Source organism: Plectropomus leopardus, chromosome 6 (genome assembly GCF_026936395.1).
Source record: "Plectropomus leopardus strain MGB_pleo_1.0 chromosome 6, ASM2693639v1, whole genome shotgun sequence".
In the NCBI taxonomy this organism is placed as follows: domain Eukaryota; kingdom Metazoa; phylum Chordata; class Actinopteri; order Perciformes; family Serranidae; genus Plectropomus; species Plectropomus leopardus.
Genome location: NC_142181.1, coordinates 31,622,097 through 31,634,719, shown reverse-complemented (window position 1 = coordinate 31,634,719; position 12,623 = coordinate 31,622,097). Strand labels below are relative to the sequence as shown.

Sequence of the window (12,623 nt, the reverse complement as noted above, 5' to 3'; positions counted from 1 at the left end):
TAATATATGTTCTTCCTCTCCAGCTACGCCCTGATGTTCTCCTGCTGGCTGCTGAGCCCGAAGGACCGCCCATCATTTGAGTCGCTGCGCTGTGAGCTGGAAAAGGCCCTCGAGGATCTGCCGGACACCCAGGACCCAGACGAGATCCTGTATGTTAACATGGACGAGTCTTCCATGGAGCTCGGGGCCGTTGGTGGCCGTGACCCCATTGGGGGGCCGTCCCCACTCTGCCTCAAGGGTCTGGACTCTGTTACCACTGTGGAGGTCCACCACCCCAACCGCTATGTCCTCTGTCCCCAGCACGAGACCAACCGAGCCCTCTCCGACTCCCTGGAGAGCCTGGACATGCCGGTGTCATCCTCCACAGCCACACTGCCTCTACAACCGTCCTGCCACTCCACTCCCAACCCCACCCCGGCCCCCACCCCCACTGTCGAGCTGCTGGAGGACAGGGAGGGGTCCCGGAAAATGCCCTGGCAGTGATGTGGCAGTGATGGCTTCACTCCTAAAAAAGACAAGACTGCCAAAGTGTGCCATCCTTTAACCCCAGTCCAGACCAGATCCAGCCTCTTGCTACTGACTGTACGAAACCTAATGTGCCCCTACATTCATGTTTTGCACAAAAACACACAAAGCCGAAGACATTCCAAGGAGGAGAAGGACTGCGAGTGAGTGTAAAAGTGTAGCAGGAGGAACAGAAGGATAGAGCACGCATACACTGCAGCACAATCAGAGAGATGAATTCCCACTCGATTAGGCAATAAAATACAATATCAGTACAACGACCTGCATACAGCAGATCCATCTCCCTCATGTCATTAAGCTACAAAGTCTCTGTGAAACCAGCTCAGACACTGCCAGGCTGAATCTACAACCAAACAAACTCAGGAGCTTCATCTTGTGATTAAGGGCTTACATGGAGGACTCACACCACGGAGAAATCTCACCCATTGGGATCCTCACTCCCGTTTAACTCCGAGGAAAAAAATAACGTGAGGATTGGTGGGACAGCAGCAGCGTCTCTTTTGGTGAAGGTATCATCTGATAAAGACGACTGATGATTCAGTTTATGTAGGACAAAAAGAAGACTGTAGGGCTAAAATCTCAGACATTGTTGCTGTTGGGCCCTTTTTTAACATTTAGCATCATAATTTTTCTGAGCTGTGGTTTTTGACAGGCATCATGAACCCTCAGCTGAAGTTCACCATACACAAGGTCAAAGGACTTTTTTTTTTTACCTAATAGCAACAGAATATGAATGGAATTTCAAAAAATGAATAATAACATCTAAAGATTTAACCCTTTGAAACCTGGACCAATTGGTTTAATTTCTTTCAAAATCTTTGGGAGAGGGCAGGGTGCAATTTGACAAGACATGGACCAAAAATTAGCAAGAAATTAGTAAAAGTTATAAGAAAATAACCTGAAAATAAGGGAAAAAAGAAAAGTTAAAAACAAAAACAAACAAGAAAATGATCCCAAGAAAAATTATTTTTAAAACATAATTTTAAATATAAAATAATTGTAATTCTAGATATAGTTTTTACCTACCTATAAAAAAATCCAAAATGATTTTGAGGTCATTCGTATGTCACCTTTTACTGATTTCTTGAATTTGTGGGACATTTCTTGCCAAGGTGGTCATTGCCTTTTTCCCTACATTTTCTTCAAAGAAATTAAACACATTTCCTCAAGTTTCAAAGAGTTAAAAAAGACCAAAATTTGCTAGTAAATTACATTTCACTGCTGCCCTTTGAGACATTCCCTTAAGGCTGTTTTGAACGAGGAACCTCAATCTCATTGATCAAAACCTTCAGTCGTTGGGATAGCCTAATGTAGCGCTCAAACAACCCCTGCATCCTCTCCAGGGGTCAGACTGCTAGTTTAAGCACCATGAGCCATTCAGTCGACACGAGGCAACAGTCGTGATTCAACGAGTTCACACACCTTTGTCACAACTCAGGAACCTGAGACTCAAGAGGTACTGGTCAAATCAAGAGTGTACAAATAATCAGAGATGAATGGACTGAGGCGAGGTACGGACATGATGGAGTTACCCAAAGCAAAAGGCGGGATAAGCTCCTCACCTTTGCTTTTGGCTCAAGCACAGTGTTATTACACATTTTGAAATTTTTTAAATGCTGATTTTTGTATTTCTACAACTTTGCACTAATATTTTTATATCTTTGTATGTTTGTTTATAATTTGTATATCTTTTTTTTCTTCGCTTTTTGTGTTTTAATTGCTTTCTGGACAGTCTTCCAGCAGACGCCGCTCATGAAATCATTTTACGTGTAACAACTTGCATACTCCAAAAGGCAGAGAACAAAGCCCGTGAAAGTATTTAAAGGGATGCTCTGTCGTCTTTCAACCAGCTTTGTATCATAATAATGTGGATAGTATGTAAATGAACTGTGGTAAACTTATTTCCATCTTTCAGCACCCAGATCTCCCTGCTCTTCTCTCAGCTCAAATTTTTGTTGGCTTAAGGCTGTTGCTCAAACGACAGAAAATACTTCAGCATTTTTTAAATGCCCGCCACCGTGGACACAAAGAGTATAAAAGTGGATCAAGAGATGGACCCACCCTAATCTCTCTCAGATGCAGACCAAACTCAGGTCAAACAGTAAAACTAAGCGGTGCGGATCAAATATGAACCAAGATTTTGTTACTGTATTGCTTATTTTTCACCTAAAACGTCTTCAGAAACATATTCTAGTGCTCTGTTTGACTGTAATAAGTAGTGCTGGGATGACATTCTTCTATAGGCCAACACAGAAGCTAGCGTAACCGTAGATCCCTCCTAAAAAAAAAAAAATCCCTCAAAAAACCTATGGGATTTTTCCATTAGATTATACCATTTTGGACTATTGCAGAAAAAATATTCTGTGGTTAACAAACTTTTATGATAAATGTTTTGTTCAGCAAGATAATCTTCACAAATGAACAGCACTTTTAGGATTTTCAAAGCCTAAATCTAATCATCAGAAGTAAAAAGTTAATGCTAAGCTATAAAAGAACTACATTACAGTCACATGACTTAATGTCACCACCACAACAATGCTGTAATGCCGTGTTATTTGTGATGACGTTCTGAAGTCGCATTTAGCCACCTCAACTTGTTAGCAATTTCTTTTTTTTTAGACAACTAAAAAAAATGTCATGTTTTGTAGAACAAAACGTGACAATCTCTTACGCTTGTGTTAACCACAGACTTTATTTACGGCTTCTAACCAAAAATCCTTTCAAAAATACCCTTTGACCTTGAGATGAGGGAATTGGAGGTGCTAAAATGCTAACTCATTTCCAGGTTTCAGGACTCATTCCAGGAGCACTCAATACAAGAGTTTGTAAACAGGAAGCGGGCACTCTACTGTTTCCTGTTGTAAAAACAGGCTAAAAATACTGAGGTAAAACAGTAAAATTGTTTGTTACCAGCCGGTTGCCATATTGTTTCCTGTGGAAAAACTTTAATTAGTTTGCATTCGCATTACATCACCCACCAGTGGGCGTGTTTATTGGTCTGGTGCAGCGCAGTGCATTCTGGTAGTTGTAGATTTTCTGCTTCCTGAGCAAAAGCATATGCCACAGCCCTTTTCCTCTGTTTTCTGTGGTCATGTAGCACCAATTAAGTGCTTGTATCTCTGTACTGCATAGACATCTTAGTTTTAAGAGACAGCCATCTTTCCAGCAGTGAAATACTTAAATAACTAGGAAAACGTACGAACTGTGCATGAGAACAGCCAGTTCCATTCAGTGGACAGCTTTCCATAAAAGAGCAAAGACTGGGAGACTGGTACACATGACTAACCTCGTCATCTGACATCATCCTGCCGCTCTCTTATTCTGGGATGTTTTTGTTTCTCGAGGTTTAGCACTGTAAATAGAAGTCTGGTAGCAGCAGAGTTGAGGAGGAGGAGACAGAAAGCAGCAGCAAGTGTGTTCAACAAAACCTCTGCTTTTCTGCCTCAAGGTTCACCAGCTGCAACTTTGCATCATGCATGCACTTATTTTTATATATAAACAAACACTTTATATATATATATATATTTGCTTTAGTTTGTGATTTCATCATTGGAATGGACCATATTACGACACACATTTTGGGAGAATATGAGGCGCTGTGTTTTCTCTATACATCAAAGGTACTTATAAATGAAGCAGTATACAGTGATATTTTAAACCTGTAGCATTACTGAAAATATTTGTAAAGATTAAGAGTACATTTGGTAAACCTTTGGTACTGTATACTCATTGAGTGATACCTTGTTTGCGAACTACGGAGAGTGGTGCTGAAACTGAAGCACTAATTAGTTCTATACAAATACTTCACCTGTTTAAATGCAGACTTTTTGGGTTTCTTTGTAGCTGTTTTGCATCTCTTTGTAGTTGTTTAGTGTCTTTTTTTCTTGGCCTGCTTTTGTCTATTCCTACTATTTCTAGTGATTTTATGTTTCTTTTTGGTAATTTTGTGTCTATTTGTGGTGGTATTGTATCTCTCTATAGTCATTTTGTGTCTCTTGCTAGTCTTTTTTTGGCTCTTTGTAGTCATTTTATGTGTCTTTGTGGTCTTTGTTTTGGCTCTTTGCGGTTGCTTTGCCCCTTTTGATAGTTGTTGTGAGTCTCTTTGCAGCTGTGTTGCATCTCTTTGTAGTTGTTTTATGTTTCTTTGTGGCCATTTTGTGTCTCTTCCTGGTCAGCGTGTGTTAATTTGATTGTCATTATGCAGGTGAAGGCGAGGGAGGCCCCTCGGCCTGTGCCCAGTAGGCCCATTCCCTAACCCATCCACGGTCTTTAGACAAAAAGAAAAATTGAGCTTCCAAGCAGACTCCAGCAAAAACATCATGATTAAAGTCAGTTCAGCTTTAAAACGTCCCCTCAGTGCCTTCAGAGAGCCAGTATTGTGCATTACAATAAACGTGTGTGTGGATTGTAAATCTCCTGGTTTGTTGAATTGGGAGAAGATTGTACCATAATTGCCTTTATATTGTCACTGTCATGATTTGTAAACAAAGTTTTATACAGTACCTACAGTATTTTGTATAAGAAATAAATGTGTTCATCATGACTGAGCTTTGATGTCATATGAGTTACTGACATGTTTATTAAGTCAACAATACAGCCCAATACAAAAAAAACACGTGAGACAAATGAATAATGTACAAAAGGTATAGTTTATGTAATGATATGTTGTCAGCCACAGTAGGCACACAATTGATATTATGGGAAATTATTAAACTATGTTATCCACTATGTAGTCCAGCATGGGGCTCATGAGTAACATAGTTGATGTGACCGTATTAGGTAATTAGCAAAAATATCCTTTCCCTTAAAATATCCAAAAAGTTGTTTATGTTTAAGCTTTGCAACCAGTGAATACACTAAACTGGAGGAATATTTTTATTTAAACCACTGATTGTTTTACAGAAAGCACATTACTTTGGTGCTTTTTTTATGTGAAATGTGCCCCAAATTACAGAACAAGAGGTGTGTGTGGTCTCAGAAGTGGATGTAAGAGATCTGCACGTCACCCTCGATCTCCAGCATGTCAATCTCATTGAAGGACTGCAGGCGGTGGAAGAAATCAAACAAGTGCTGCCCATTCACAAACACCTTGAACCTCTGGTTCCCACAGCGAATGGACATCTGAGAAACAAAGAGAGAAAAATCAAGAATCGGCCAATCCATCCAAAAAACTGCAGAACACACAGGACTGAATATTAAGACTGTGTACTTACATCAAAGTATTGTCCCTCCATGAACGGGTTCATGCTGAGCTCTCTGTCCTCCTGACCCCAGTCTCCTCCCATCAAGCTGTTCCTCACCACAGTCCCCTCCCTCACCCGGGGGTTCATGTGGAAAGCGATGTCCCGAGATCTGCTCACCACAAAGTTGATGCTCAATCTGCAACACACAGACACAGGAGTAATCATGATAGTTTAAAAAAAAGAAGTAAAAAATATAACAATAATAATAACAACTATTATCATCATTATATAATTAAATAATAACAACAACAACAATAATAATAATAACAATAATAACAATAACAACAACAACAATAATAATAATAATTATAATTATTATTATTATTATTATTATATAATATAAGAATATAAAACTAATAATTATCAGTATTATTATCATTATAATTATTGTTAAGAGCCATAATAAGAGCTGAACAATAATGCCAAAATAAGGCAAGACAAAATGTAAAGTAAAATTTAACAAGAGAGAAAGAAATATAAATAAATAATGAATAAATAAATGCAATGCTAAGAATATTAGAAGTAAACACAGAAATAATAGTATTAATAATATAAACAAACAAAATTAAGACAGACTAAAAGAATCAATAGAAAAACTAAAATGCTGTAATTTTAGAGTGTGCATTCTCACAAACACACACCTGTCTGCTCCGTAGGGCACCATGCCTCTGATGATGATGGTCCTCTTTGGGTACATCCCTCCTGGGATCATGTTGGAGTACGGCACAGACTAAAAACACAGTAAGACAGGAGACATATTAACAAAAGACCAGTAGAGGCTCCTGTGAGGCTGAACTGCTCATTATAACAAACTGGAGAGGCAACTTCAATATTGTTAGATCCTACTGGGGCAACAACAACAAAAAAATGTTGCCTAAATCTTACAATGTTACAATGTTAACATTTCTGTTGAAGTTTTTTGCCAACTAGGCTAACATTACTTGTTACTCTGTAGCTGATTTCAACATTCACGACAACGGTAAAATAGAACTGGAATCGGACAGGGTGCTACGCCCCAAATACATGATCAATCTGTAAAAGCCAGAGACAAGATGCAGCCGACAGCTGCCTCACATGTAAAACACTCAAAGGCTTCCTTTTTTGAGTCTCCCTCTGGTTTGGAATACAGGAAGTTCTTTTTAATGTGACACTGACTTAAAACTTGAAATTTTACTTACAGGGTTGTAGACAGGCTGCCCGCCCATGCCCTATAATGAGATTAACAAATACAAGATTTAAATTGGATTAACAGTGGTAAGAAAACATACACAGACAGCTTTATGTAATCATGTATTATTCTCACCGGCAGGTTTGATCCTGGGAATCCTCCCTGTCAGCAAAAACAAAAAGTTAATCCACTAAATAAAATTTATAGGTTACATACAAACTGTAGCTTAACTTACACAAGACAAATTAGTTTGGCTTAGTATAGTATAAAATAATATGACAGGTATATAATACAAAATGAAAATAAATGTTGTGTCATACCCCCATACCACCTCCCATGCCACCTCCTGGATATCCACCCTGTGAAGACACATTTTTTAAAACAGAAAATTTAATGTGGATTTTTTTCTGTGATTTATTTGATCTATGATTTATTGTGAGTTAGCTCAGTTTTTTTCTGTATTTTTATCATGTAATGGACACTATTTAAATAAATTAATTAAAATTTTGAGCAGATGAAGAGTAGAAATAAAATGTATTCACCCCGATGTCACCGCCTGGATAGCATCCCTGTTGAAAAATGGTGAATGTGTTATATTCTTTTAAATAATGTATTTTATTATCTTTTGACACTTGAAAATATTATGACAGTCCTGTCATGAACAAATGAAAGATACTTACTCCTCCCATTCCTCCTCCCATGTCACCTGGGTATCCTCCCTGGGTATCAATGAAAGAACTAAGGGTTAATGGAAACTATATTTAGTTTATTTCCAGACAGATTTAAAGGAAACTCCATTTAAAGACAATAATAACATACCCCCATGCCACCTCCTGGGTATCCTCCCTGTTGAACAGTAATAAACATAATAAATCCTGGATAATAGTATGTCGAATGTATTATTTTACACTTAAATTAGGTCTTCTTACTCCCATTCCGCCTCCCATTCCTCCCTAAAAAGACCAAACTGAAATGTAAAACTAAAAAGACAAATTTTACTTTGCCAAGTGCATAGAAAGAGTTGTATAAAACAATCCAAACCTAGAAAAATAAAAACAAAGCAAGCACTTTAACACAGTTTTACTCCTTGAGCACTCAGAGGCAGAAAACATTAAAAATCCGTTATTCATGGTTTAATATGCTGCTGAATTTATTTGCTCCAGCAAAACCCAAAGCATTAATCCGAAAGCTTCAGGGACAGAAAGACTCACCCCGATGACGTTAATCGTCTGGATAGAAACATCTCCTGCGATCTGCATGGCACAGACTCTCTGCAGAGGGAGGCGATGTTCGAAGGTGTGAAAGTCGTTCCCGTTGACTTTGATCTACAACGGGATGATGTCAAATGTTAAGCAGAGTGTGCAGAGGCATACAGTATATATGCTCCATCAATGAATATTTATGTAGAATAAATCTCTTTAAGTAGATATTCTAACTATCAGAACTGCAATTATTGGAGCAAACCAAAAGGCAAAACATAGATGTTGGCTAAATTTCAGTTTATTAAAAAGGTAACAGTTTACTTTAACCCTTTGAATCCTGGATCGACATCACTTTTCTTGTGGTGCTGATTGCCATCTTCAAGACAAGTTTCTCAGATTTAAAGGGGTTAACCTGCTATTTATAGACACGATTTGAATATACAACACATGATTTATAACACGCTAGAAGCTACTTATAAGCAGATATTTTATATTATTGCCTGTTATAGTCAATGTATTAAATGTTTAGTGCGTGTAAATAAATAGGGGGGTTAAAGTAAAGTGCTATCCAATGTATGTGTGGCTGTGTGCTTGGTCTGACCTGATAGCCCTGTGATGTGATCATGATAACCATTTCAAAGGACTGGCCTTTACAAAAAGGCATATCACGAATCTTGTCCTCAGACCCCCAGGATCCGTCCTGACATGTGTTGAAGACCACTTTGTCCCAGCCATCAAATCGGGGGTTGAAGTGGAGGGCAATGTCGCTGGAATCCGACTCTCCGCAGAGCAGGTTGATAAAGAACCTGACAAAGGAGCAGCAGGAGTTAGTTTAGTGTTAGAAATACAAACAGTGCAGGTGGGGCAGTAAAAAAAAAGGATGTTGTAAAAAAAAAAAAATCTCTCCTCACAAAGAGTGAAAGATGTCACAATAGAGTCAGGTATGTGCAGTGTTTACTCTGTCTGTTAATGGCCTGTTAAAGTACCTCAGATATTACTGAGGGGAGGGTCAGGTGAGCAATCAGCTTTGATATCCAACAATACAAAGAAACCTGCCCCACCCAGAGTGAGATTACACAAGGAGTTCCCCCCGTTTTCAAATGGTGTCCAAAGATTTTAGTTAGAGATAAATTAAAAAAAAAAAAAAAAGTCCCTGTGCATAAAACCCATATAAAAGGACATTTTTTTGTGTTTGGTTGAAGCAGCGGTGTGTTGATAAGTGGCTTCTAGATGTGAGGATTGCAGACTGAAACCAGCTGAAACTTCAGTGTTCAGCGCTCATGAGGTTTTAACTGGACACCAAATTATGAGAACTTGTCAAAAAAGCTTTTAAATAAGCTGCCTGCTCTTCTTGGAATAACTTACAGAAGGACTAAAAACTGCCTGAGCTGATTACTATCAGGGAATTTAGGTCACTTTTAAAGATCAAGGAAATAGCACTCTTGGTTAATATGACTGCTACTCTAACTCTCACTGAAATCAAAATGTACACATATTGATGTATTTGATTGTTTTGTGTGGCATTTTAACAGGAGGTTGTGCTCGTTCTTTGTTATGTGTGATAGTTGTGTTTATTGTTGTAATAATGTTTCTATGCTGCCCTCTTGGCCAAGTCACTCTTGGATAGAGATTTTAAATCTTACTGAGTCTTTAACTGGGCTAAAAAAAGGATATATAAATATCTGCAGAGGTCTCTTTCTCTTCAAAACACACAGTGATATAAAAAACTGAATAAAAAAGTTTTAGGTTAAAAATCAATCTTCTTTACGATGCTCTTCAGCTCGTCACAGAGGGGCTGCTAACTATGGTGGCTTACATCAAAATAAAAATGTCCTTATCTAGAGCCAGTGTTTAGTTTGTCCGTTCTGGGCTACTGTAGAAACACAGTGGTGTAACATGCAGTCTCCATAAACAAGGACTTACTCTCTATGTCGATATAAGTGGCTCATTCTAAGGTAAAGAAAACGAAACAATTCTTACTTTCAGGTAATTATACACTAAAGGGAAAGTTATTGCATTTTATTAAATTTCTGCCAATATATCCTCCTAAATCCTGCACACTGCACTGTGAAGTTACACATTTCCCCTATAAGGATGAATTTCACACTGAAAGATTATAAAGTTTATAAGTTTATTTATGCTTTTTATACTCACCTGGTGATGTCCTCGGGGATGGAGCCCTGGATGTAGATGGACATCCCTTCCCTCAGGCCTCCATAAATGGGCCCCAGGTAGGGAATCCTCTGTACAATAGACACAAAATAGTCACTAACACTGCATAATACACACAGGCACCAACTGTCAGTCACAGTATACAGAAAAAAAGTCATACAGATATTTAGAGTCTCCCTAAAAAAAAAAAAAAAAAAAGGCGCAATAGTTTGATTTCACTGTTACTATTTGTGAATAGAGTGGTGGACAGTAAGTACATTTACTATACTGTACTCTGACCTCCTCATAGTGTGTACCAGAGTTGTTATGGTTTTGTGGGGTTTCTTTTTTTCATTTTGTTGTAATTTGTATTTTTTGGTTTTCAATTAAGTTTTCTTTAGTTAGTTCCAAAGTTGGTTTACTTGTTTTAATTCAGCTTTTATTGTTTAAAAATGTCCCCACTGAGTTCATATTAGTTTCACTCTTAGTTATAGTTTTTTAAATTATAATATGTTATTTTTTTTGGTCAGAGCCAAGAATTAAGAAGCTCAGAACATGACCAAACCGACAAAGCCTAATTCTAACTTCCTGTATATTTTTATTTTATCTTAGTTAGTTTTGCAAATAAATAACAAATTTTGTCTTTCTCCCCCTTGAGTTTATTATATATTTTTTTATTTTAGTTAAATAAAATGTTTTTTCACACCTACTTTAGTTTTTATTAGTGTCAGTATATACCATATTTTTTATTAGATTATTGGGAGATTTGTTTGGGGCAAGATTGAAGAGGTTCAGAATAGATATTACAACATAAACACAACATCAACCATTTTTAAACAGATGCACCACATCTGTTTTGTGTTGACGAATTTGACTAAATGGACAAAGACTAAAACTAAAGACATTTCCTGTATATGTTTTTTAAATTTTATTTATTTTCCTAAGCACACAATTTTCATTTACTTTCTGATCTAAAGCCTAGTTTCAATTTGTACTTCAATTTATTGAAGTCTTTTTTTCACACCTACTTTCAGTTTTTAGTATAGTTTTAATTAAGTATAATAACCTTGGTACATACTGGGATTGAAACAAATGTAATGAACTGTCAACATCACACTCAAACCCTTACTAACAAACTGTCACCCACGCTGCAGTTTTCAACAAATAAGTCACTGAATTATGTGAGGGTAGTCAAGCCCCAAAAATCTACATCAGCATGCAATGACCACTAAGCAGATCTATAATCTTAAGTCATTATACTGTCATTAATCTGAACAAACACATGATAAATGAGATATCTTTTTAAATTTAAAATATTTTATATATCATATTGTTGGCCAGAGTGCAACATAATTCCATACTAAGTCCTCTGAAGAACAAAATTTAGTTTGAAAATCTGAGACACCAGCCTGATCGTACTCTTTTGTCTCAACTGTCACACAAACATTTTTCATTATTGGTCAGCAGTCATAGCAAATACTCACGGGGCCGTAGATGGGCTGGTAGCCAGGAGGAGCAACAAACATGGCAGCAGACGGTGAGCTGGACGGGCAGAGAATCAGGAGGTGATCTGACAGGGACTGATCTCTGCTGGAGGCCTGGTTTTATACAGAGAGGTGAGGGAGGGGCAGAGCAGGGGACCGAACCCAAGCCTGGACCACCATGTTGACTTTGGAGGCACACGATGCAAATAAACCATTGACCCTGCAGAGGAGTGGCACCTTATAACAAAAGACAGAGTGTGTGTTTGTGCGCGTGTGTGCAGCAAGAACAGAGGCAATGAGAGAGGAAAAAGCAATGACTAAAGCCTGTAGAAGTACTCTGATACATAAGTAAAAGTTGCAATACTACAATATGAAAATACTTTATCAGTCATAAAAGGAAATACCTGTGCATACATTTATACATTAGAGACTGTGGAATATGTAAACATAATGTTAAAATTATTAAGAAAAAAATAATAAAATCCTAGTATAATGCATAGTAAAAAGTGCAAAAGTCACTAATATAATAATAATAATAATATATAATAAAAGTTACTTAATACAATACACAAATACACAATACAAATAAATAAAGAAATAAAGAAAATAAATAGATACAAATAAAAATGAATCTATTAAGGATAATCTGTATAATATTTATGGCAAATAAACCACAACTTGTCAGTTTTATATAACAAAAATCTGAAAATAAGAGTAACTTATAAAATGAACAAATAAACAAACATGATAAATATAAAAAATAAACAAATAAAATGAATACAAATAATAATGAAACAAAATACGTGAAAAATATATGGTGGAAAAAAACAAACCGTCAATTTAGTATCAC

The 12,623-nt window shown here is 37.1% G+C and overlaps 2 protein-coding genes across 2 annotated transcripts in view; one reads left to right on the top strand and one right to left on the bottom strand.

Moving 5' to 3' along the window:
- Positions 1–5,072, top strand: part of axl (AXL receptor tyrosine kinase) — a 44,956-nt gene extending 39,884 nt beyond the window's left edge. The window contains exon 20 of the mRNA XM_088079231.1: positions 24–5,072. Coding sequence (XP_087935357.1) covers positions 24–483 — 460 coding nt within the window. The 3' untranslated portion in view covers positions 484–5,072. The remainder of the gene's footprint in view (positions 1–23) is intronic.
- Positions 5,073–5,155: 83 nt separating this feature from the next.
- Positions 5,156–12,214, bottom strand: LOC121943486 (galectin-4-like). The gene is made up of 13 exons (XM_088079232.1): positions 11,774–12,214; positions 10,293–10,381; positions 8,740–8,944; positions 8,148–8,261; positions 7,756–7,782; positions 7,617–7,655; positions 7,479–7,505; positions 7,257–7,295; positions 7,072–7,098; positions 6,947–6,976; positions 6,410–6,498; positions 5,739–5,904; positions 5,156–5,646 (listed from the first exon to the last, which is right to left on the bottom strand). The coding sequence occupies exons 1-13, from the start codon at positions 11,813–11,815 to the stop codon at positions 5,500–5,502; spliced, it is 1,041 nt and encodes a 346-aa protein (XP_087935358.1). The 5' UTR covers positions 11,816–12,214; the 3' UTR covers positions 5,156–5,499.
- Positions 12,215–12,623: the final 409 nt, after the last annotated feature.